The sequence below is a fragment of the Carcharhinus amblyrhynchos genome, chromosome 18 (genome assembly GCF_965287045.1).
Source record: "Carcharhinus amblyrhynchos chromosome 18, sCarAmb.v2.hapA, whole genome shotgun sequence".
NCBI classification, from domain to species: domain Eukaryota; kingdom Metazoa; phylum Chordata; class Chondrichthyes; order Carcharhiniformes; family Carcharhinidae; genus Carcharhinus; species Carcharhinus amblyrhynchos.
In genome coordinates this window covers 4,996,823-5,022,979 of record NC_137341.1, presented here as the reverse complement: position 1 = coordinate 5,022,979, position 26,157 = coordinate 4,996,823, and the positions used below count along the sequence as shown (strand labels likewise).

The window sequence follows — 26,157 nt, the reverse complement described above, 5'->3', positions numbered from 1 at the left end:
TCACCTTAACTCAGTCCCTGGCTCTCAAACTCTCACAAAAAATGAGAAGAGTTTTCTTCTACGACTGTGTGTGGCTCCCTCATTACTTTCAACACCTCTGACAAATTCCCTCCCAACCTTTTCTTCCGTAAAGAGAACAACCCCAGCCTCTTCAGTCTGTCGATGGAACTGAAGTCCGTGGAACGATTCCCAAACGTTTCCTGCACCCCCTCTAAAGAGGAGAGCCCAAAATTTGGTCATGTTACTTTAGCTGAGGCAGAAAGATCTTTTATAACAGGTTATCGCAACTTCTTGTATTCTGTACTTCTGTTCATGAAGCCCAGGATCCTTTGTGCTTTTTTTAACCACTTCCTCAATCTCAACTTAAATGATTTGTGCAGATATACCCTGTGATAATGACCTGTGTGTTGGAATACTTGTGTGTTTTCTTTACTGTGACTGAAGAGTATTCTTGAACAAAAAGGGTTCATTGGTTTCCTGATGATAACATCATTCGGTTCCAAGAAATGGCCGTGTCACTTGAGGTTGCCACAGAGGTGAATAGTTAAAAAGCAATGGCTGGATGGTCTGTGTTTTTATTGTGACTCCAGGCGGAGCACTTTTGGCACGTGTGCTGACACAGTGTCGTTGGCTGAGAGTCAGTCTGCCACTGCGTCGTTTGCGACGAGCCAGAGAACCTGAAGTAAGTCTTCAAATGCTGACTGAAATCTCATGTTATCGAGTGCATTAAAACAGGATATTAGGATTGACAGTTTCCCCAAAACTTTCTGTTCGGTTTTCAGTCATTGTTGTTTAGATTCTTACCAGAAGTAGTGTGAGATACTGGTTTTTGAACAGGACTTATTGAAGATGCAGTTTAAAAAATTACATTAATTTGAAGAAATTTGGAATATCATGTGGTTAATAAATAAATAAGTAAAAAGTAATTAAGTTTAAAAAAGAAAGTCATTATCCAATGTGGGATTCAAGACTGCGGCTTGAGACCTGAGAGCCCCATTAAACCAACTGAGCAAGCTTGTTTCAGAAGGCAGGTACCTAAACTTGTGCTCACTGTTTTCATTGTGTACACACCAGTGTGAGTTTATTCCAATAATAAAGCAGAAATTTGAGGAGGGATTTGATGTTCTGCAGTTGCACACAACGCTCTGATACTCCTGACACCAACTGGGAAAGATGTCAGGACCAGTTGTGTGTGTGCTGGTGGCACAGTGTGGACTGAGTGGGCATGCGCAACCATTCCTGAAGTCTTTCCAGCTGGTGACAGGAGGTACTGTGAAATAAAGAAAAACAGTTGCAGTGGCGTTGGGTTTTTTTTTTCAGCCTTGGTGCCAAACTGTTCACAACCGTAAGATTTCAGTTGAAAGAAAACAAGCCAGGTTCTCTGCAAACCGTTTGGCAAATTTGGAACAGATCCTTGTGTTGAAGCAGACCCCTAAGACGAGTGCAGAGACTGTGGACAAAATCTTTTGGAGGCAACGAGGATCTCGGCCACCACTGGAAAGCCAGCAGGAGGCCCGAGTCATCTCTTTTTTGGGAAGGCCCTCTTCATCTTGTATCGTAGAATAGAGTCCCTACAGTGCAGAAGGAGGTGATTCGGCCCTTCGAGTCTGCTTTGACCACAATCCCACCCAGGCCCTATTCCCGGAACCCCACATATTTACTCTACTGATCCCCTGACACTAAGGGTCAACTTGGCACAGCCAATCAACCTGACCCGCACATTTTTGGACTGTGGGAGGAAACCGAAGCATGCACAGGAAACCCACGGAAATAATGTGCAGACTCCACACAGACAGCGACCTGAGGCCAGAATTGAACCCGGGTCCCTGGCGCTGTGAGGCAGCAGCGCAAACTGCTGTGCCACCGTGTGGCCCCTTGCTCCGTTCAGGCACATGATAGTCCAGCGGCAGGCTTTCCATCAGCATCAAAGACCCCGGAGACAGAAACCCCATCCACCAAGAGCTGTCAGCCAGGATGAGGCCAGCAGCTCTCTTGAACGGCAGTACGACTGGGAAGTGTGAAAGTTGCTGGTACTAGACCCATCTGAGACCTCCTATTTTGGCTGAATGTTGGGAGAGGGTCATGGGATCGGAGTTGGGGGAGGGGTTAGGAGCTCAGAGGGAGGTGGTTGTCATGGACACCCCCTCCTCCTCATTGCCGGTTCCTTGATCAGGCACTGAATACCTTTGACTGAGGGAGGCCCCTCCACCAGATGCCTGCAACCCCCTGCACAAGTTTGTTCATGGTGCTTTCCTGTGTGGTTAATACCAGTTGAGGTGGGATGAGGCTTTTAAATGAGTTTTGAGGCTCTAGGGTGGGCATTTAATTGGCAGCGGGTAGGAAGGCCATCAAGAGAAGGCCAAGGTTTAGGCCATTATAGATTTTATTATAGCTCAGGAGAAAGAAGGCAATGTGATGATTCCTAGGAACATGTGCATTCTACAAGTAGTTTGTCCCTAATGCCAACACAGGACTCCCCCCAGAAATAATCTGTTGAAAAGAGATGCAAGATTCAACTAGTTAGACTTTTTTGTCCGACTGATTCGATTTATTATTGTCACATGTATTAGTATACAGTGAAAAGCATTGTTTCTTGCACGCTATACCGTTCGTAGAGAAGGAAAGGAGAAAATGCAGAAGGTATTATAATCATAGCTGGGGTGTAGAGAAAGATCAACTTAACATCAGGTGAAAAGCGTAGAATGATAATAAAAGATGGAATTTGAGGGTATGCTGGGGACAGCTCACAAGAAGTTGCCGTGCTCCAGATTTAGATGGCCTTTGAGAAATTAAAAGGCAATTTGTCAGAGTAAAAGTTTTAACAAGTGAAATCTTGTCGTTTAGTTTTCTGTCCTTTTGGCTTTGTGGGGATTACTTTATTTGAAAAACTGTCTCCATGGCAACACCTCAGCTAATCATAGTTGACTTGCCAGCCAGTCGGCACCTTTTCTCTCCTGTAGTATAAATCGTGATTGTTTGACATTGGCATTTTTGCATTTGTCTTGATGATTTAAAGATGAAAAACTTTGGCAGCATGCCTCTCTTTTTAACTTTATTCAAGTTCTCTATTACTAAGCCACTGTTAATAAAAGTAATGAAAATATCGGGTGATTCAGACAGAACAGATTGTGCATCCTCTGATTAACCATTTCATCACTCGCTTGCACTGTGAAGCCGCTGGCTGTCTGCTGTGTTCTGTTGATTGCTGTGTTCTGCAGGACAGTGGCAAGCCCTGTCATGGCTGCTGCAGTCTCGAACCGGTTCCTGCCTGCATGCAGTGCCCTCGGACAGCTCCTCTCTGGCCCAATTAGCGACTTTTCATTCGGTTAATGAATTGCGCCAGTGAAACAGAAGCAATGCGGGGTCTGTACGTGGAAAGTGATCCAGGTGGCGGGTTCCTGACGCCAAATTGAAAATGTAGCATTTTCACTCTGTTTCCACCATAAGCCAGTTTCGAATCAGTATGATTTGGAAAGACATTGAAAAAGCTCCTGTATGAAGCGCTGTGGTAGATGCATCATGTGTTATTGGGTGAAGCAATTATATGGAGATCAAAATTTAACAAACAGTGGCGATGTCGTTTTTTTAATTCAGTTGCTCGGACAGCACTCTTTTTAAAAATATCTGTCTCTGGCTGTGGGGCTGATGACAGAAAATCCATCATCACAGTTGGGAATATTATTTCCAATAACAGTTGGGAATATTATTTCCAGGAACAGTTGGGTAATATTATTACTGGTCTCTGCCACCAGTGGGAGATCTGTAATAGGGAACAAAATAGTCATTTGAGACTTAAATTTCTAAGCTTCTGTTGTCTTAAATTTTTGTTGGCTCACTTCAACAGACTTCCCCGTGGTAGAGAGTTGTATGTCAATAATGGTGCTTGTGTTATTGGTCTACCACGCCTTGGGTCCCACGTCTTTTTCTTTAAGAAGTGCTTTCATGAGAAATTATCTCCATCACACTTGGACCATACCGTGCAGTTGGAATTCACAATGCTGCACTGAGTACTAATAAAAATGTACGGCGATACAGGAAACTTCAGCTTGCGGTTGACAAAATTTAGGGATATTGGCGGCAGCAGCAAAGATCAAAGTGTTCTTTGTGATGTTTTGGGAAGTGTGTTTGTAAGATTGTTTAATGCTAAAAAAATTGGAAAGGCAGTAGACTTGAGGAAGTTTGCTCTTTACTGGTGAACTGTGCTGTAAAACTGCACATTTAATTGCATTTGTACGTAAAAAAGAAATGAACTGACTTCAGGTGATGCATGAATTAATCCACATTGAATAAAGAGGAAAAGCATCACAGGACTTGGTGGAAGTTAAAGAGAAATAAAATGAAACTAGAGTGTGGTTTCATAATAAAAATTGTGCTGGAGAACCTGAACAGGTCTGGCAGCTTTTTGCAGAGAGAATTAATGTTTGGACTCTTAGGTGATAACTCTGTTTCTCGCTCCGTAGATGCTGCCAGACCTGATGAGTTTATGCATCATTTTCTGTTTTTATTTTAGGCACTTCTTTCACGGAAGGGCTATGGGGTCAGAGGTTCACCTTGGGTGGTACAGGATGCTGAACTTGCTAACAGTACAATGGAGACTTGGATCCAAAACCTCTATTTTCCTTTTAGTGCTTTATAATTCTAACTAATTCTCCCCATGGTCTTTCTCACCACTGTGCATGAATTTGAAGAATGTTTTTAGTGTTCAGAATACACCAAATGAGACATGCAATTTAACCCATTCAGAATATTCCTCTTTGACTAAACTGCCTATAAACAATGGCATTTATCCATAAAACCGGGCTTTCGATTATTTTGACTAACAAAAGAGCCAAGTTAATATGCAATATCAAATCTGTCATTGTGCTAAAGAGCTCTGATTGCGTGGCCTTCTACTAATGACCTCAGCTCATGCTCCACTCATTACTGTCACTGGATGTGAAGAGAGCAGTGTGGATGATCAGCCTGCAACTTAAGGACATAAATGATGGAAAGAAACTCCAAATTGAATTTGTTCCATCTCTCAGCCTGTTGAATGCCCAGGGAAGCAGCAGTTCCCTTAGGCATGCTTGGACTACCTTCCCAACTTACACATTGACTCCTAAATAAACAAGCTGTAATTCTGAAACAGACATCACTGATACTGTGATAAAGCTACAGTCAGCTAGGAGTAATAGCGTTACAGTGATATCCAAAGCCGGCTACAAAATTAGTGCCTAAAATGTAAAATAAAAATGAAACCATTAATTCTGACCTTTACGTCGTACCTTGATTATGCCCGATTTTACTGCATTTCTGGTAACCGCTGATAGTTTAGCTATTTGTCATCTGCTGCATTTTGGTGTCTAAGTGTACAGATATGAATTTCTTTTAATTATAAAGAAGCCAATTTAAAACATGACTGGAGTAAGTTAGTGTTTCAGGCTACTCCCCTCTTTCGAGACAGGTTTGCACTTGTACCAAGTTAGATTGTATCAGATCAATCAGACTCGAGCCTGAGTCGTTATAATTGTTGCCAAAACAATGGAAGATTGTTAACCCATCCTAAACCCGTCATCTTTTAATGACTTTAAAAATGCAGGTAGTCAGGTTGTAGATAAAACAGTTAAATAGGTTGTTGCAGAAAGACGTCAGCTGGAAATACCTCAAGTATTTGCAGAGCAGTGTTTTACAAATAGGATTTGGTAAGAGATCTGACAATGAATACCAGGACTTGAATGGGACACTGATTTTTTCTTTAGCCTTGCACGTCACCTCACCTCGCTCATGACTGATCTGCACCTCAACTCCATTTTCTTACCTTTACTCCATTTCCTTGAACACCATTACCTAACAAAAATCTATCCATCCCCATTCTTGAAAATTTCAATTGTCCCAGCACCAGGGCAGAAATGTTTAGTTTGTGTAGATTGAGATTCCCCTGTTTTTTGTAATGTAAAGGATGAATTCTGGTGTGATTCTGCCATCTGCTGCCAAAACACATAACTGCGCCTGCTCATTTCTAAGAATGCTGTTTGTGCCATTATTAAGCATGGTTTGCTATTTATCATGAATGGAATCCCCTCTTCATATGATTTTAACATGCTTTAATTGCTTGCAATCAATGTCTGACCAGAGCATCTAAGCTTTTGTCTCGTTGGAAAATAATCCAACTTTGGTAGTTGTGCTTTTTTTGTAGTAATTTTCCGCAAAATCAAAAAATGCAGGTAACACTCAGCAGTTCAGGTTGCATCTGTGCATAGAACAAACAAGTTAAATTTTAGATTTTGTTTTATTTGGATGAGTAATAATTACAGACTGACATCCAGGACCGAGTGAAGTGTGTCCTAGGATATTGTGCGAGGCTGGGGAGGAAATAGCAGAGATATTTGAATCATCGATCGTCACAAGTGAGGTGCCTGAGATTGGACAGTGGCAAATGTTGTGCCTTTGTTTAGAAAAGGCTGCAGGGAAAAGCTTGGGAACAGTAAGTCAGTGAGCCTCACGTCTGTGTTGGGGAAATTGTTGGAAGGTATTTTGAGAGACAGGATCTGCAGGCATTTCGAGATGCAAGGACTGATCAGGGACAGACAGCATGGCTTTGTGAGTGGAAAATCATGTCACACAAATTTGATTGAGTTTTTTGAAGGGGTAACCAAGAAGGTAGATGAGGGCAGTGCAGTTGATGTTGTCTACATGGACTTTAGCAAGGCCTTTGATAAGGTACCGCATGATAGATTATTGCTTAAGGTTAAATCTCATGGGATCCAGGGTGAAGGAGGTAAATGGATACAAAATTGGCTTGATGACAGAAACCAGAGGGTGGTTGTAAAGAGTTGTTTTTCAAACTGGAGGCCTGTGACCAGCAGTGTGCCTCAGGGATCAGTGCTGGGCCCACTGTTATTTGTCATTTATATTAATGATTTGCATGAAAGTGTAGGATGCATAGTTAGTAAATTTACAGACGACATCAAGATTGGTGGCAGAGTGGACAGTGAAGAAGATTATCTCGGATTGCAACGTAATCTTGATCAGTTGGGCCTGTGGGCTGACAAACGGCAGATGGATTTTAATTTGGATAAATGCAAGGTGATGCATTTTGGTAAATTGAATCACGGCAGGACTTATTCAGTTAATGGTGTCGGGCACTGGGGAGAATTACAGAACAAAGAGATCTCGGGGTACATGTTCATAGCTCCTTGAAAGTGGAGTCACAGATGGACAGAGTGGTTAAGAAAGCGTTCAGCATGCTTGGTTTCATTGGTCAGAGCATTGAATACAGGAGTTGCAGCATCTTGTTGAAGTTGCACGAGACATTGGTAAAACCACACTTGGAATACTGTGTAGAGTTCTAGTCACCCAATTATAGGACTAGGAAGAGTGCAGAAAAGATTTACTAGGATGCTGCTGGGATTTGGTGGTTTGAGCTCTAAGGAGAAATTGGATAGACTGGGACTTTTTTTTGCTTAAGTGTGGAAGGCTGAGAGGTGACCTTAGAGAGGTCCATAAAATAATGAGGGGCATAGATCAGCTGGATGGTCAATATGTTTTGCCAAAAGTAGAGAAGTCTAAAACTAGAGGGCGTAGGTTTAAGATGAGAGGAGAGAGGTACAAAAGTGTCCAGAGGGGCGATCTTTTCACACAGAGGTTGGTGAGTATCTGGAACAAGCTGCCAGAGTTAATACCAAAGGGATATAGAATGGATATAGAAGGATATGGGCCAAATGCGGGCAATTGGGACGAGCTTTGGGGTTTTAAAAAAAAGATGGCGTGTACAAGTCGGGCCGAAGGGCCTGTTTCTGTGCTGTAAACCTCTAGGACTCTGTTCATACAGTAAGACAATAAAAGGAAAGGGATGAGAAACACAGTTGCTAACACACACACTAAATTAGTTGAAGGCTGAGCGTAAGTTTGTTAGCGGAAACGATCGACATCAGGCAACAGGAAGAAGCATCGTTGACATTGAAGCGACAGAAAATGTGCTTCGCTGATAGAAGGGTGAAGTAGATCTGAAATGGGAACAGGAGAAGTTTACAAAGTGGCTGAAGTTCAAGTCTGGTTATTAAAGTCCGTGGTAAGATTTCAAAATGTCTGGTAGGAAGATGCCTGTTCTTGACCTTGGGACAGTGCTGAAGGCAAGAAGTTGGAGGGGGAATGGAGCAGTGAATAATAATAGTGAGTTTCAGCCCACCCTGGGTTACGTTTATACAGACAACCGTTCTTTACGAATGTCACCTTCTGTGGCTCGGTGTCAAATTTTATTTGATAATGGTTCGTACGAAGCATCTTGGAACATTTTATTCCATTAAACCTGAATGTAAGTACATGTTTTTGTTATAGGGTCCTGGACAAGGTTATGAAGAGGGATGAACGGACAGGAGTTGCATTCTCTGTCGTCTTGTGCTCGTTCATGCTAAGCCAGCATTTATTGCCCATTCCTAATTGTCCTTGAGAAAGGGGTGGTACCTGTCAGAGAGGGAGTTCCAGGATCTTGACCCAGCAACAGTGAAGGAATGGTGATGCATTTAAATTTTGCATGAGGAAGTACTGGGATTGAGGAAGAGAAACCATTATCAACATCTTGGGTGGGGGTGACCATGGACCAGAAACTGAACTGGACTAGCCAGATAAACACAATGGCTAACAGAGCAGGTCATTGGCTAAAAGTCCTGCAATGAGTAACTCCTCTCCTCTGACTCCCCAAAGCCTGTCCACCTTCCACAAGGTACAAGTCAGGACTGTGATGGGATACTCCCCATTCACCTGGATAAATGCAGCTCCAGCAACACTCAAGAAACTTGACACCATCCAAGCAAAGCAGCCTGCTTGATTGATACCCCATCCACTATTATACACTCCGTGCGCTACTGATACACAGTAGCAGCAATGTGTACTGTCTGCACGATGCGTTGTGGCAACTCATCAAGGTTCTTAGGACAGCACCTTTCAAATCCATGACCGCTACTACCTAGAAGGACAAGGGCAGCAGATACACGGGAGCACTACAATGTGGAAGTTACCCTCCAAGCCAAGCTCCATCCTTACTTGGGAATATATTGCTGTTCCTTCATTGTCATTGGGTCAAATCCCCTGTAACGACACTGTGGGAGTGTAACTTAGAACACGTGGACTGCAGCAGTTCAAGAAGGCAGCTCACCACCACCTTCTCGAGGGCAATTAAGGATGGGCAATAAATTCTGGCCAGAAACTCAAATCCCTTGAATGAATTTTTAAAAAAATCACATCAGAGAATTTTTAACAAGCTTCTGATTGAACAGTCACTTGGAAAATGGAGAGAAGGAAGCAAGGGAAGTTTTGTGAAGGCACGATGTTGTAAGCAATAGAAGATTGACAAATGTTAAAATTGACAAAGGTCAGTGGGATGAAAATGAAGACAAGGGTGGTCCAATCACCGTTGAGGCGGGGGTGTAAAAGGAGTAAGAGCAAAGGTCTGATACAGATCGGTCGCACCCCTTACCACGGTCGTAGGAAGTCCTTTGTGAAGGGAATAGTTGGCATTTTGGAAGTCTGGCCTGGAAGTACATCGTGATGTGGAGACGCCGGCATTGGACTGGGGTAAGCACGGTAAGAGGTCTCACAACACCAGGTTAAAGTCCAATGAATTTATTTGATTCAATTCAATAAATAGAATAAATTTATAAATTCAATAAATTTATTTGATTCGATTCAAATAAATTGGTTGGACTTGAACCTGGTGTTGTGAGACTTCTGACTGGAAGTCCGTCATCAGTTGATGGAACTTGAGGAAAGGGATCACCCCTTACCAGAAGTGAGGTTGAAAGCTTGATCCATGATCTTGTGATAAATGTGATTTTCTCGAGGTTCTGTTTACCATTTCTCATGCTAATATTATCTTGGCCCCTGTTATAACACACATCAATGGAAGTTGACCAATCTTAGCCAAGTGGGGTATTAATCTTTTGGTGTGAAATTTAAGTCTCAGATTTACAGTTTTGGGCATGCGATGTGGGGAGAATACGGGGAAGAAGTTTTTCATGCAGCCTTGCTGCCAGCACGGGCGGTGGAACTGGTGGCCGTCAACGATTTAAAATTGAAATTGGGTAGGCGTTTGATTAAACTTGCAGGATGTGGGGATAGCCTGGGGAATTGACTCAGTTACTCTGCAGCAAACTGACACCAATTCCATAGCTCAAATAACCTCCTCAAATATCATAATGAATCTATTGCTCTATAACATATGCATTTTTGTGTAACTATGAGGACCCTGCCAGAATTAAAATTGAAGAGTCACAGGATAGTCCACCTCAGCAAGTGAGCGTGTCTCTGATTTCGTTCCATCGGTTTGCTTTCTGTTGGTTTCTCCTCTAGGTCGACCGAGTCAGCTATTTATTACAAGAAATATATGGCATTGAAAACAAGAATAACCAAGAAACAAAGGTACCTATTTCCTGATGTCTTCAATTTGACTTCGGTTTTTGTAACTGCACTGGATGAATCATAGAAATAGAATCCCTACAGTATAGAAAGAGGCCAGCCAGTTGAGTTGCACAGACCACAATCCCACCCAAGCCCTACCCCCATATCCTGACACATTTAACCACTAATCTCTCTAACCTACGCATCTCAGAACACAAAGGGCAATTTTTAGCACGGCCGATCCACCGAGCCCGCACGTCTTTGGACTGAGAGGAAACCGGAGCACACAGAGGAAACCCACACAGACATGAGGAGAATGTGCAAACTCCACACAGACAGTGACCCAACCGGGAAGTTCAGTGTTAGATTTTTAATGTTAGAAAATCTGTAAATTTGTCTTCTAGTTTCAGTGGTATTTTACTTAAAACCTCTCTTCTTAGTATTTACAAAAATCCAAGTGAAGCAAGCAATAACCAACGTTACATTTTCTCCACAGTAAGAGCAGTGCAATGATTCCATAAAAAGCTTAAAGCATAATAGTTTTGGTTATTAAGTAGCATCTAAGAGCAAATCAAGTTTGAGTTTATTTATGAGCATCGCAAGTATAGAACATAGAACACTACAGCACAAACAGGCCCTTCGGCCCACGAGTTGCGCCGATCACATCAACACCTACCAACCTACAGACCTATCTATAACCCTCAATCTCATTAAACCCCATATACTCATCCAGAAGTCTTTTAAAAGACCCCAGCGAGTTCGCCTCCACCACCACTGACGGCAGCCGATTCCATTCACTCACCACCCTCTGAGTGAAAAACTTACCCCTAACATCACTTCTGAACTTCCCTCCCTGCACCTTAAATCTGTGCCCTCTCGTAGCAACCATTTCAACCCGGGGAAATAGCCTCTGAGAGTCCACCCTATCTATTCCTCTCAACATTTTGTAAACTTCTATCAGGTCGCCTCTCAACCTTCGTCTCTCCAGGGAAAAGAGTCCCAGCTCCCTCAACCTAACTTCATAAGGCATGCCTCCCAGTCCAGGCAACATCCTTGTAAATCTCCTCTGTACCCTCTCAATAGCTTCTACATCTTTCCTATAGTGAGGCGACCAGAACTGCGCACAATACTCTAAATGAGGCCTGACAAGGGTCTTATAAAGTTGCAGCATTACCTCCCGACTCCTAAACTCAATCCCTCGATTAATGAAGGCCAGTACACCATACGCCTTCTTGACCACCTCCTCCACCTGCGAGGCCGATTTAAGAGTCCTGTGGACCCGGACCTCAAGATCCTTCTGCTCTTCAACACTACTCAGACTTCTGCCCTTGATAGTGTACTCGTTCATCCCGTTGGTTCTGCCAAAATGGACGACTACACATTTATCCGCGTTGAAGTCCATCTGCCACTTCTCCGCCCAGTCCTGCATCCTATCTATGTCCTGCTGCAACTTTTGCCATCCTTCCAGACCATCCACAACACCACCGACCTTCGTGTCATCAGCAAACTTACTTACCCATCCCTCCACTTCCTCATCCAGGTCATTTATGAAAATGACAAACAACAAGGGTCCCAGAACAGATCCTTGAGGCACTCCGCTGGTGACTGACCTCCATTCAGAAAAAGCCCCATCCACAACCACTCTCTGCCTTCTGCAGGCAAGATGTGGGTATGCCGGCGTTGGACTGGCGTAAACACAGTAAAAAGTCTGACAACACCAGGTTTTAGTCCAACCTATTTATTTGACAATATACTCACTAGCTTTCGGGGTTACCCCCTTCGTCAGGTGAATGGAGAGTTCTGGCCTCGAACTCTCCATTCACCTGACGAAGGGGGTAACCCCGAAAGCTAGTGAGTATATTATCAAATAAATAGGTTGGACTAAAACCTGGTGTTGTCAGACTTTTTTCTGCAGGCAAGCCAGTTCTGAATCCACAAGGCCAAAGCCCCTTGGATCCCATGCCCTCTCACCTTCTCAAGAAGTCTTGCATGGGGGACCTTATCAAACGCCTTGCTGAAGTCCATGTACACTACGTCCACGGCACTTCCTTCGTCAATGTGTTCGGTCACATTATCGAAGAACTCAACTAGGCTCGTAAGGCACGACCTGCCCTTGACAAATCCATGCTGACTATTCCTGATCATGTCAAACCTCTCCAAATGTTCGTAAATCTTGTAGGCTTACGTTAATACTGCAATGATTTCACAGTGGAAATCCCCTAGTCGCCGCACTCCGGCGCCTGCTGAGGTACACTGAGGGAGAGTTTAGCGTGGCCGATGCACCTAACCAGCACGTCGTTCGAACTGTGGGAGGAAACTGGAGGAAACCCACACAGACAGGGAGAGAATGTGCAAACTCCACACAGACAGTAATCCAAGCTGGGAATCAAACACGGGTCCCTGACACTGTGGCGCAGCAGTGCTAACCACTGTGCCACCGTGCCGCCCTGTTAATTGACTATTTTGTAAAATATTGTTGGGGAAGTTATACATTTGTCTCCCATGTCCTTGCAGCGTATGTCATAGTAACTGTAAAATTCCCCAGGGTGGAATTTAATGGCCCTGCCTCCCTCTGTATCGAATAATGTGGCAGGAAGCCTCAGGATTGAGACCATGTTGCCTCCCCGAATTTAAGTCGTAGGTAGCAATGATTGAGGACAGACTTCGCAGCCAGACCCAAAAATTAGCTGAGACCCAAAATTGGCTATTAAAGGACTCTGGGGCAGGGGTCATGCCGTGTGGTCAAACATTTGGGAGAACCATGACCAGCATGCTTGCAGCCCGGTCAGGCATCTGTCCTGTACACTAACCACCCGCCAACGAGGCCAGGACCTGCCTGACTGGCCCTAGCGAGTCTGCCACACGCACGCACTCTGGGGCTCCAGCATCAATCATAGAATCCTACAGTGCAGAGGAAGCTGTTCAGTCATAGTCTGCACTGGCCATAATCCCACCGAGGCCCTATCCCCATAACCCCGTTGACCCTAGCCAGTCTCCCTGACACTAAGGGAGAATCTAGCATGGCCAACCCACCTAACCCACACATCTTTGGACCGTGGGAGTGAACCGGAGCACCCAGAGGAAACCCACGTAGACACGGAGAACATGCAAACTCCACACAGACGGTATTCCGAGGCCGGAATTGAACCTGGATCCCTGGCGCTGTGAGGCAGCAGTGCTAACCACTGTGCCACTGATCCTGAACCTGAGCCTCCTGCAGTACCAGCAGTGGAATTTGGAGTCGCAGTGAGTCACCAGCCTCTGACGAGCAGTTCTCAGCGGGATCCGGGAGCCCTGGCACCTCACTTAGCTTTTGATCTCAGTGGGCACCAGGAATAGCTGCAGTAGGGTTGCCACCGGCTGTCTGGCTCGTGGAGGGCCCACAGCCACGAGCAGTCGATCCATCTGAGTGCTTCTGGTGGCAACATGTAATTGAGAGGAACTCGGGGAGCAAATTCTGCTTGCGAAATGAAAAAGTATTTAGCTGTATGTAAACAAACGTTTGTTTTTGTAATTGTAAAATATCTTTCTTTGCAGCCTTCAGATGATGAGAACAGTGACAACAGCAATGAATGTGTTGTGTGCTTGTCTGACCTCCGCGATACTTTAATCCTTCCCTGTAGACATCTGTGCTTATGCAGTACCTGTGCAGATACACTACGGTACCAGGCTAATAACTGCCCTATCTGCAGATTGCGTAAGTATAGCATGCTGACAAGCAAACAAGAAGACTGTTGAAGGTTAATAAACAAGAATTTACAAGTAACGTTCAGTCTATTCATTTGTATATGCATTTTTAAAGCTAGCGCAGGTGTGGTGTCTCAAAACAGGCAACCTTAGAACAGAGTCGCTGCTGCATTTCAGAACTTAGTGCTTTTTAAAAAAGAAATCCAAACCTTAATCCAATGTCTACGCGACATATGAAATCAAGAGAATAAGTTCTTCTGGAATACATATTGAAGTTTTCTATTCATTTGAGATTCTAGCCTTTCCAGAACATTCTCCTTTTTTTTCCTATTGATGGTGGACCTGACACGTTGCTTTTATTTTCAGATAGATTTTTCTTTTAGTGCAGGCTAATAAATTCTCACTCTTCCACTTGTCATTTTGTAGTTTTCAGTGGCACTGCTACTTTTTATCCTGAATGAAGATATGCCCTCAAGTAGAATAGGGTAGGGGCTTTTAGTTCAGTCGGGCATCGTGGTCGGTGCAGGCTCGGAGGACCGAAGGGCTTGTCCCTGTACTGTAATTTTCTTCATTCTTTATCTGGCTAAATACTCTCAGCTCATTGCATTCTGCAGGAGTCTGGATATTTCCTCGGCTGTTAGGATTGGGCTGGACGTTCCTTTGCGAGCCGGGGTTTGGGGTTGGGTGGGACGTTTTGGGTCAAACTGGGTTAGGTGGGGCCAAGAGACCACTCAGAGCGCAGAAAATGTCAGGCAGGTGAGGCGGGCAATGACCTAGCACGCCAAGACGCCAATGCAGCAACTCCGTGAACGGGTCCGTAAACTTTTTCACTCATTTAGTATGACTTAAAATTCTAGCATGGTCCACTTTTTAAAAAAAACAGTCCAGTTGTTGGATATCCGGAATGGAAGTACTGTCTTGCATTTCTAAAACTAGAATTTACAAGTTTTTTTTATCCTAAATGATGTTATAACGGTGTTTTTCCCATCCATGCACTGTTAAGTTTGATGTCCCTCTCTCCTTGGCCCATAGTGTTATTCAAGTGCATTTCTCAACTGCGCACAGCCCTTTGGCGCCATCGTCTGATAACAGAGCCTTGATTTTCACATGTATGCTGACAGCACTACATTCTACCTTACCACCTGCACTGTTGTACATCATCACCTTGCTGACCCAACATCCAGTCCTCCGTGAGCAGAAATTTCCTGTAATTAACCATCGGGAAGTGCAAAGCCATTAACCTTTGTCTCCTCGATCACTCCGTTTCTTCGCTGCAGACTCCACTCCTGTCCTTGATGTCTGCCTGAGGCAGTCAGCCTATTCACAACCTAGTCAACTGACCTTGTGACCATGTTGTCTGTGTCATCACATTGGACACCTATTTCCAATCTCCCTTATATTGCTTGACTGTACCCCTGCCTCAAGTCACGTGGTGCTGAAAAGCCTTTCCATGTCTGTTATCTCTGGACTTAGATATTCTGATGTACTCCTGACCATTGTACCTGCCATAAACTTGGTCATCCAAAACTTTGTTATCCATGTTCTTACTTGTGCCAAGTCCCGTTCACCCATCACCCTTGGACTCACTGACCTGCGTTGAATCCTGGTCGAGCGATCGATTTTTAAAATTGTCATCTTTGTTTTCAGATCTCTCCATGATCTCACTGCTCCTTATCGTTGCAATCTTCACCGTACCCACAACCCCCTGAGATATCTGTGTAATCCAATTCCGGCCTCTTGAGTATTCTCCGTTTTAATTCCTCCACCGTTCAGGGTCGTACCTAGGCACTGGAATTCCATTCCCGCACCTCCGTCTCTCGACCTAGCTTTCCTCCCTTAAGATATTCCTTGAAACCCACCTCAGGTAAACCTTACGTGGAGGAAATCTGGCAGAATAATCTCAGATAGGCAATTTGGCACAATCTCTGTATGTGTAAATATTGTTGTCAGCCAGGTTTCTTTGCTTGGATTCACAAAAAGCTTTCCTCTTCCTAGCATTCCGAGCACTGTTGCAGATCCGAGCTGTGAGGAAAAAACCCGGAGCCTTGTCACCGGTTTCATTTAGTCCCGTCTTAGCACAAACTATGGACCATGATGACCATTCAGTAAGTCTGCCAAGTTGTTCACTTGCTTATTCATCTTGAAGCTTGAAACAAGGTTTTAAATTAGTGCATGTCTGGAGTTGATACCCATTTTGTGGTCATGTTTTATCTGATAGCTTATTATTGTTAAAGCTGGGTACATGAACATACCTGTTGATTTCTTATCTGAGTACCGCCATCTTGGTGTGCTCTGAGTTACGCGTTCAGGTAAGCTGTAGGAGTTCCCTCAAACCTTTTGTTCTTCTGAGGGGCCACAGATTTAATTGCATCCACCAATTCAGTTAATTATTGTTTGCGTTTTTGCGAAGGAAGATATGTTGCTTGCTGCTAATGCCTCTATTTCGAAATTAATTCCTAGTTTTCAAATTCTTGTTTGCTTTTGACCCACTGTGTCTCCACTCTGTGCATCCAATTTGCCTTCATAATGGAAGAGCCTTTAGCCACCTCAGCTCTCCAGAATTCTCTCCCTGAACCTCCAACTCTGCTTCTGTGTTAGGTTACGCAATCGTACTCAATCTACTACAACTCCACCTTGTCACGGCTGTGGGTTTTCCCGCTTTAGCAGAATTAAGCTTTGTGATTTGACTTTGTGCTTTATAAAGTGAAGTGAAGCACTTCAGTTAATCTTCTATTGATTTAATCAATGTGTAGCAACTTCGCTTCATCAAGTGGAAGTTTATTTAAATTGGGTGTCTACATTGTTGCTTGAGGTTATTTACTTCATGGGATGTGGGCATCACTCGAAAAGCTAGCATTTGTTGTCCATCCCTAACTGTCTTTGAACTGAGTGGCTTGCTCGGCCATTTCAGAGAGCAGTTAAGAATCAACCACATTGTGGTGTGTCTGGACCAGGAAAACAATCGTGAACCAGATGGACTTTTTAATTCGTTGGATTTTTTGATGTCTTGGATTTAAATTCCACCAACTCCCAACGTGGGATTTGAACCCACGTCCCCAGGGCGTTCGCCTTGTCCTCTGCTTTACAAGTTCAGTGACATTACCATCTGCCATCATAGGAACAAACGAGTGAAAATAAAAGGTTGGAATAAACTTAATGTACTTTTTACACCATTTTTTTCCCTCAGCTTGCGAAATGAAACTTCTGGATCAGTTACTTGGCAAATTATTTCCTCTAAGTTAGGTTGTACCATTTTGTGCTTCAGGTGTTTTTGGTTGCCTCTTCTTCCTATCTTATTTGCTTGCAGTACGTTTGGGAGCAATTCCTTGCTAAAATGATCCTTCTAAATCTTCAGGCATCAGAGCACATTCCTCCTGGATTTGAGCCGGTTTCCTTATTGGAAGCTTTAAATGGACTTCGATCACTTTCTCCATCCATCCCTTCTGCTCCCCTGTATGAAGAAATCAACTATTCTGGGATTGGAGATGGCTTGTCCCCATCAGGCAGGCAGCTGTCAGCAATAGACAAGATGATAGATAATTGCCCCCAAAAACCCAAACTGAGCAAATCCTCGGAAAGGTAAGTGCACAACAACCCCTCGTCAGTTCAACCTTGTTTATTGTGAGAGAATTCTGAATCTCGAAGAGTTTGTACGGTTTCAACTGGTTTATGGAACTTGGACACAGCTATTTCGGAATTCTAAACTAATGATGCCTATTTTGAATTTTAAGAAGTATTCATGCAGAAATTTTTAGTTAATGAAGCAATTGTTGGTATTTAACGTTGTTTGCGATTTGCTAAAGTTAATTAAAAGGAAATCCTCAGGCAAGTTGTAAGTTCTAAAGTGAAAATTAATTTTTAAGTTGGCTTAAAAACAAATCTGGGCTGAAATTTTAAGATGATGGATTGCCCTACTGATGTCAGGATTGTATCCAAATCGTTATCAGATAAGAGAAGTCAGACCAGTGAGGAGAGAAATAAAATTGTAAGCTTTGATCAAATTATCTCAATTTTAACCGTTGTTTTGCATGTTCCTGTGGTGGGGTGGCCCCTTTAACAGGCCACATTTGTGGGTCACATCATCCCCATGAGGCCTATCAGAAATAATTTTTTTAACCATCCCCTCCCCGCCCAATCGAGTGACTGAGGCCTTAAATAAGTATTTTGCCTCGGTCTTCACGGAGGAGGACGCAAATAGTTTGTCGGGTATTAAAGATAGAAGGATGGTTGGAGTTGAGGGCCTGAATACGGTCACTGACACTAGGCGAGCGGGACTGATGGTGGACAAGTCCCCAGGACCGGATGGTATGCATCCCAGGGTTCTGAAGGAAATGGCAGATGTGATAGCGGATACCTCAGTGAGTATTTTCCAAACCTCGCTGGATTCCGGGGAAGTGCCGGAAGTTTGGAAAACGGCTAATGTTACGCCGCTGTTTAAAAAGGGTAGCAGGCATAAGGCAGGGAATTATAGGCCGGTTAGTTTAACGTCTGTTGTCGGAAAAATGCTGGAATCCGTCATCCAAGAAGAAATAGCGAGACACCTTGAGAAGAATTGTTTGATAGAGCAGACGCAGCACGGATTCGTTAAGGGGAAGTCGTGTCTGACGAATTTATTGGAATTCTACGAGAATGTGACTAGTGCGGTGGACAGAGGGGAACCGGTGGATGTGGTGTTTCTCGATTTTCAGAAGGTGTTCGATAAGGTGCCGCACAAAAGGTTGCTACAGAAGGTTCGGGGGCATGGAGTTGGGGATAAGGTGTTAGCGTGGATAGAGGATTGGCCGTCTAATAGGAGGCAGAGAGTAGCTATCAATGGGTGCTATTCGGATTGGTGGTTGGTGACTAGTGGAGTGCCCCAGGGATAGGTGCTGGGGCCTCAGCTATTTACCATTTATATAGATGACCTGGAGGAGGGAGCTGAGTGTAGGGTGTCGAAATTTGCTGATGACACAAAGATAAGTGGAAAAGCAAATTGTGCGGAGGGTGCGGCAAGTCTGCAGAGGGATCTAGATAGGCTGAGCGAGTGGGCGAGGACCTGGCAGATGGAGTACAATGTTACTAAGTGTGAGGTTATCCACTTTGGCAGAAATAATAGGAGGAGGGATTACTATTTAAAGGGCGAAAAGCTGCAGCATGCTACGGTGCAGAGGGACCTGGGGGTCCTTGTGCACGAGTCGCAAAAACCCAGTCTGCAGGTGCAGCAGGCGATCAGGAAGGCGAATGGGATGCTGGCCTTCATCGCGAGGGGGATTGAATATAAAAGCAGGGAGGTCTTGTTGCAACTGGACAGGGCACTGGTGAGGCCGCAGCTGGAGTACTGTGTGCAGTTATGGTCGCCGCACTTGCGCAAGGATATTTTGGCCTTGGAGGGAGTGCAGAGGAGGTTCACTCGGCTGATACCGGAGTTGAGGGGGTTGAACTATGAAGAGAGGCTGAATCGACTGGGCTGATGCTCGTTGGAGTTCAGAAGGATGAGGGGGGATGTTATAGAGACGTATAAAATGATGAAGGGGATGGATAGGGTCAAGGTAGAGAGATTCTTCCCGCTCAGAAAGGACAGCAGGACGAGAGGGCACAGCCTCAAGATAAGGGGGGTGCAGTTTAGAACGGAGTTGAGGAGGAACTTCTTCACTCAAAGGGTGGCGAATCTCTGGAATTCTCTGCCCGTTGAAGTGGTGGAGGCTGCCTCGCTAAATATTTTTAAGACGCGGGTCGAAAGGTTTTTGGTAAGGGTTATGGGGAGAAAGCGGGAAAGTGGAACTGAGCCACTTCAGATCAGCCATGATCTTATTGAATGGCGGGGCAGGCTTGAGGGGCGAGATGGCCTACTCCTGCTCCGATTTCTTATGTTTTTATGTTCTTATGAGTGGGTCCTCGTAGGAGGGACTCTTAAGCGTAAGCCCTGGAGTTGGTAGGAATAGACCTGTATCAGTACTGAGCTTTTTCGTATATTGTTTTAACCATTCTTTGATTAAACAAGGTTTCCTCACGCCACAGTAGTTCCTATTTGTATATAAGGAAAACAAAACAAATAAATTACACAGTACACCAAAAAAAACCTGATGCAATTGCAGAAGATAGTGTGTGTAGCCCTGCACAGGTCAAAATTATCTGATGGAATTTCAAAAAACATGATACCTAGATCTATATTGTTTACATTCGACAGTGAGGGTGTCTAATTGTGAAATTGTATAATAATTTAGCAGTCTGCGCTCACCATCTTCTCCGATACAAGAAGAGGATGAAGAAAAGCTATCAGAAGATTCCGATGTCCTGTTACAAAAGAATGGACCACAACGACCGAATGAATCCAGTTCGCAAGAAGTAAGTTCCGATGGGAAGCTATCGGGATCAGCTCATAGGAGAATTAACTTCAAGGAGTTACTTAGCCAAGGAATTTTTGATTATCTTTATTGGACGATTAAATAAAAAGTATAATTTAGTGACCGAATTTGCAAACTTTTTAATTGATTAACTTGTGTACTTTAAATCTCAGTTACAGGTTGCATCTAGCTTAAGAAACAGTTGGTGTTTGTACCTGATATGCAATTAATTAAAGAGCATAGCAAATGGACAAGTGGAAGAAATTTCCCATTTCAACTCCTTGATGAGTAAAAGGACGCTGAGCTAATTGTAATGCTTCCTAGTTAAGATTATTATTCAACTTTCTTTTATCCCTTCCTCGCCCCTTCCAAATGTAAATATGAATCAAGTATGAGTTAGTTTATCTACCATGACAGCTCTTGATTGCCAAGATAATAGCAATACTACGCAAGGAAGGGTTTCGTTTGATTTTGAGATAACGTGTGGCTGGCAAGACCTGCGTTTGTTGCCCATCCCTGAAGGTTCTTGAACTGAGTTGCTTTCTCAGCCATTTCAAAGGGCAGGTCAGAGTCAACTACGTTACTGTGGGTCGAGAGTCACAGGTAGGTCGCACTGGTGAAGGATGGCAGAATGCACCCCCCTCCCCTCCCAAGACTTTTATTAATTAAGTATATTTAAATTGCACGAGTTGCCTTGGTAGGATTTAAATTCACGTTTCTGCAGCATTAATCTGGACCTCTGGATTGCTAGTCCAGTCATCTGAACGTTATGGCACTGTCCTCTTTAAGGATAAAATGTAAAACGGCAAAGACTGAGATTGCCATGGCGGGCGAATTCTCTTCCATATCCTTGCACCAATGCCAACACTTACAGAATTATGTTCTTATGTTCTTAAGTGAGAGGGCAGTTGCTTGCCAGTGATTAAGATCGAGCTCCTATCCCGTGGGGAGATGGCTGTCTTGGTGGAGAGGGAGTGAAGTATTGTGATTGGTGGGAGGGGAAAGGAACAGTAAGTTGATCTGTCGGGGGGAATGTAGTGGATGAGGAGGGACGAAATGAATGATGGACTAGGTTAGGAGAGGGGATGAATGAGTGAAGGTCAACGGGTTTGGAAGTTGGGAGTGGAAGAGAGGGTCGGCAAGGTGGCATGTGCGTGTGCATGTGTTACTTTGTAGAATTAATGGTCATTTTGTTTATTTAGTTTCTGGAATTTTAGACTAGGTATGCAGAGATATGAGAGTGATTAGATTGATTGAGAGAGACAGAGTAATTTGGTTAATTGGAGGAGCTCAGCTTGAAGTAAAGATAGAGTTTCATTTTCATTTTAAATCAAGAACAGTTGCTGTTTGGGCTACCTGAAGAAAGCAATGTCTCTGTGTCTGTCTCGCTCTCTCTCTCTCTCTTCCCCCCCCACCCCTCCTCTCTCTTCCCCCCCATCCCTCCTCTCTCCAAAGGCTTTCTGAAAGGCCCACACCTGGTAACCTAAGTCAAGTGTGCCTGTGTTTTGCTGACGAATTATAAAGAGAGGTTTTAAGTCGATAAGAGAGATATTGCTTGATTGGAACTCAGAGGGATAGGTCAACAGTTCAGAATTGGTATCTTGTCATGTTTAAGTATTGTTCAATTGTAAAAAGCTAAGCGAATTTATTTGTTATCGTTGAACTGTGTTGTGAAACTTTGTTTTGATTCAAGCTTCCCACTTTGTCAGGAGTATTGCACCGACATTGATGCATCATGGATGAGATTCTCAAAGAACAACCCAGCACGGGAAACAGGCCCTTCGGCCCAACGAGCCCGCGCCGCCATTTCAACAAAGCATTTTCCGACACCTACCCTGCCCCGTGTGTATGTGAATGGTACCCCTAATGTAGCCAGATTCAGGGGAGAATAGCGTAGGGTCAATTTGGTACATCAGTCAGCCTAAGAGCACATCTTTGGGGTGTGGGAGGAAACCGGAGCACCCGGAGGAAACCCACGCAACCACAGGGAGAATGCGCAAACTCCCACAGACACAGGCCCAAATCCGTGTATCTGCACAGCCAGCAGTGTTAGTCACTGAGCTGTTGTGGTGCCTGTCTGCTGGTCCAGGATTAAGCACGCGCAACGACACGAAGTACTAGGCCACTCTCGAAACCTCCAAGAGCAGCCCACGCACGACCCACCGTGTGCATGCCCCTCGTTTGACAACAAGGTGGACCGACACCTGTGGATTAAAAGAGACAAAACATTAACATGTAATACTACATTTCCAGTGTCGTCCCCAGGCTCTGACCCTTTTTAATACCGTCTACTGTAACCCTCCATCCCTGTTTCGCTCATGTGTCTATCTAAGTAAACCTTAAACAAGTCCAACGTGCCTGCCTCCACCACATTACTCGGTAGCGCATTCCATACCCCCACGGCCCTCTGCGTGAAAAACCTTCCTCTAGTACCCAAATTATACTTCTCCCCCCTCACCCTTAGATCGTGACCTCTCGTAATTGTCCCCAATCTAGGGAAAAGCCTGCCACTGTTGACTCTATCTATTCCCTTCATCAGTATTTTATACACCTCTATCAGATCCCCCCCTTAATCTCCGTCTTTCTAAGGAGAAGAGCCCCAGTTTCTCCGACCTTTCCTCGTAACTCAGTCCTTCCGTGACAGGCAACATCCTGGTAAACCTCCTCTGCACCCTCTCCAGGGTCTCCACGTCCTTCCGGTAGTAAGGTGACCAGAACTGGACGCAGTACTCCAAATGCGGCCTAACCAATGTTCTGTACAACTGAAGCATTAGACGGCAGCTCTTACACACTATACCCCTTCCTAGAAAGGCTAGCATTCCGTAAGCTTTCTTCACAACCTTCTCTACTTGTGTCGACACCTTCAGAGACTTGTGCACCTGCACTCCCAGGTCCCTCTGCATTTCTACACTCTTAATCGGTCTACCTTTTATCATGTAACTCCTCCCTGCATTATTCCTTCCAAAATGCATCACCTCGCATTTGTCAGGATTAAATTCCATCTGCCATCTCTGGCTGCGCTTGCCCCAAAAACGCAGAATCCCGCCCGAGATCAGTTGACCTTTGTGTGTCCGTTTCCCCCCTGCCCGCTATCATTCCCCTGGAGGGCAGGACGGGAGAATCCCCCCTCGTGTCCTCACACTGACGCCAAATTAGAAAATTGTTGGGGTCTAATGTAACTTCATAATGTACCTTGGGGTTTCTGATCAGTGCCCGAAACCAATGGAATATGAAGAAATTGGCTGAAACTGATAGGAGAACATAAAATAATAAGTTTAAAAATGCAGATTTTCATATTCATATGTTCAAACGTTCGTAATATATTGAATGTTACTATATTGCTTTATTGTTCTGTTTTTATGGGCATCTAGGATCGTGTTAAATTTTCAAGAGGTTTTTAATTAAATTAATTCATGATGTGGGCATCACTGGAAAGGCCAACCTTTGTTGCCCATCCGCGATTACCCTTGAGAAGGTGGTGATGAGTTAAAATCGGACCACATTGAAAACTAGTCTCTGAAAAAGTTGCAGTCCTTTGCCTCATTTCATATGTACATAAAAGTCCTGTTGTTGGTGTGGACTTCATCCTGTATTGGCTGCAATAACTCTACTGAATACCAATATTAGGTCACCTTGGTGATTTTCTACAAACGCATCGGCCCACAGTCTTGATGTCAACGGAACGTAAACAAAAGGAAAACTAATAGGTAGAATTTTATAAACCTCCGGCGATTGGTTTGCAGAAGTTATTCCACCAATTCTCGGAGAGTTAACTAACTGCGGGATAGGAGGTATCAGCGGAAATATGTTCCCTGTTGAGTTTTCAGGTGGTGGAACAGGAAGTCCCACCGTCCGATGTTTTCCCCCATTAAATTCTTGTACTTTCACCCATTTGAGGTGGCCTAGAAATGTTTGCATTTCAGTACAGATCATAAGATTTGCTGTAATGACGTAATTCCGCGTCAAAGTTTTAAGTCCTTTTTGCTTTCGGCCACTCTGACTCCTGCAGATTCAAACCCAGACCTGCTGGACTAAGGTCTACAGCAGAAATGTGTCCATTATTTATGAGTATTACTCGGGCAACAAGACTTAGAATTGTTGGAAATGATTTCTAGATGCTGGTTTGAGAGTGGGGTTAATTTGTAAGTTTTTGCAAAGAGGAACAACCCTTGTATCTTTCCTTTACCTGTACCCAATTTGTTTGATAATACTTGAAGTAAAAAAAGAATGCCAGTGCACCTAAACCCAAAGAGAAAATAATTACTACATTAAATCTAGTGTTTAAAAAGGATGGATATTACCCTTAATGCACATACAGTCACCACGGGGTTTTTGTTCTTGAACAGAAATAATTTAGTGGGGTAAATGAGTGAAAGTTATTTCAAATCTTATGGTTTTGAAAAGTTTAGAAGAACAGTCACTTCGTACTGAATCAAGTAAAGTACATCTATGCTTTCGTTTAAAGTCAACATGTATTTTACAAAGGAAGTTACCAGGGTTCTGTCATTTGTTTATTTGCCTATATTGTCATGAGGTTAGAAAAGTATGGGAATGTGATAGTCAGTAAAATCTGCTGAAGCTCTGCCTTGTAAACTATATGACAACCAACATGGGTTTCTGTTTTTCAGAGTACTACACTTGCAGACTCCCCAGAAATATGCACCCAAAATGAAGGTGAGATTATAGAATTGCAGAACAAAAAACAGCAATATGGATTTACACAGCATCTGTTAACAGAATAAAACTCCCCAAACACTTGTAGCGTAAAAGCAGGCCATTGCGTCTGAGCCTGAGTCTGCACTCTGAAAGAGCTATTCAGTTAGTCCTCAGTCCCTTGGTCTTTCTTCACGGCATTGCAAATATTTCCCCCTAGTTCCCCCTTTTCCCCCTTTTTGAATATTATTATTGCTTTCTGCAACCTTTGAGGTAGCACGTTCAAAGCCATCATGATTCACTGCAATAAAAAAAAGTCATGTTATTTCTGTTTTTTTTGCTACTTGCCTTATAAATCTGTCAGCTCTTGCTCAAGGGGCCAAATGGCCGACTCCTAATTTGTATGTTTGTATGCATCATATCCACCCTTCTGTCAGTGGAAAGTATCGAGTAATTCCCCTCCTGACTCCCCAAAACCTGTCCACCATCTACAAGACACAAGTAAGCAGTGTGATGGAATACTCTCCACTTGCTTGGATGAGTGCAATTCCAACGACATTCAAGAAGTTGAACGTCATCTCGGACAAAGCAGCTCGCTTGTTTGCTACCCCTTCCAAAAGAAAAATCACTCCCTCCGTCACTGATGAAATTGGCAGCCATGTGCCCCATCTACAAGGTGCACAGCAAGAAGTCATCAAGATTGCTGAGGGAACACCTTCCAAACCTTTGACAGCTACCATGTAGAAGGATAAGAGCAGCGGATACCTGGAGACACCATCACCTGAAGATCTTTCAAGTCACTCAGAGTCTTGATTTTGAAATATATCGTCATTTCCTTCACTCTGCTGGATCAAAATACTGGAGCTGTCTCCCAAACAGCACTGTGGGTGGACTTGCACATCAGGGACTGCAGTGGTTCAAGAAGGCAGCTCACCACCACCACCTTCTCAAGGGTAACTAGGGATGAGCAGTAAATGCTGGCCGAGCCAGCGACACCCACGTTCCATAAATTAATTTTTTAAAAAAAGCTAATTTACTCTTTAAAAATCTTCAGATTTTGAGCACCCCTATCAAATCTGCTTAACCTTATGTGCTCCAAAAAAGAATAATCTTTAATCTC

At 43.9% G+C, this 26,157-nt stretch overlaps 1 protein-coding gene across 8 annotated transcripts in view; it reads left to right on the top strand.

Moving 5' to 3' along the window:
• The window catches only part of LOC145354800 (E3 ubiquitin-protein ligase MGRN1-like), a 160,136-nt gene that overhangs the window by 112,644 nt on the left and 21,335 nt on the right, over positions 1-26,157 (top strand). For 4 of the 8 annotated variants that reach the window (XM_080206290.1, XM_080206289.1, XM_080206291.1 and 1 more), the window contains exons 9-14: positions 10,327-10,395; positions 13,912-14,071; positions 16,057-16,166; positions 17,417-17,640; positions 20,265-20,385; positions 25,013-25,058. In XM_080206290.1, coding sequence (XP_080062416.1) covers positions 10,327-10,395; positions 13,912-14,071; positions 16,057-16,166; positions 17,417-17,640; positions 20,265-20,385; positions 25,013-25,058 — 730 coding nt within the window. The remainder of the gene's footprint in view (positions 1-10,326; positions 10,396-13,911; positions 14,072-16,056; positions 16,167-17,416; positions 17,641-20,264; positions 20,386-25,012; positions 25,059-26,157) is intronic. The other 4 variants (XR_013888904.1, XR_013888905.1, XM_080206294.1 and 1 more) reach the window with 1 other exon arrangement.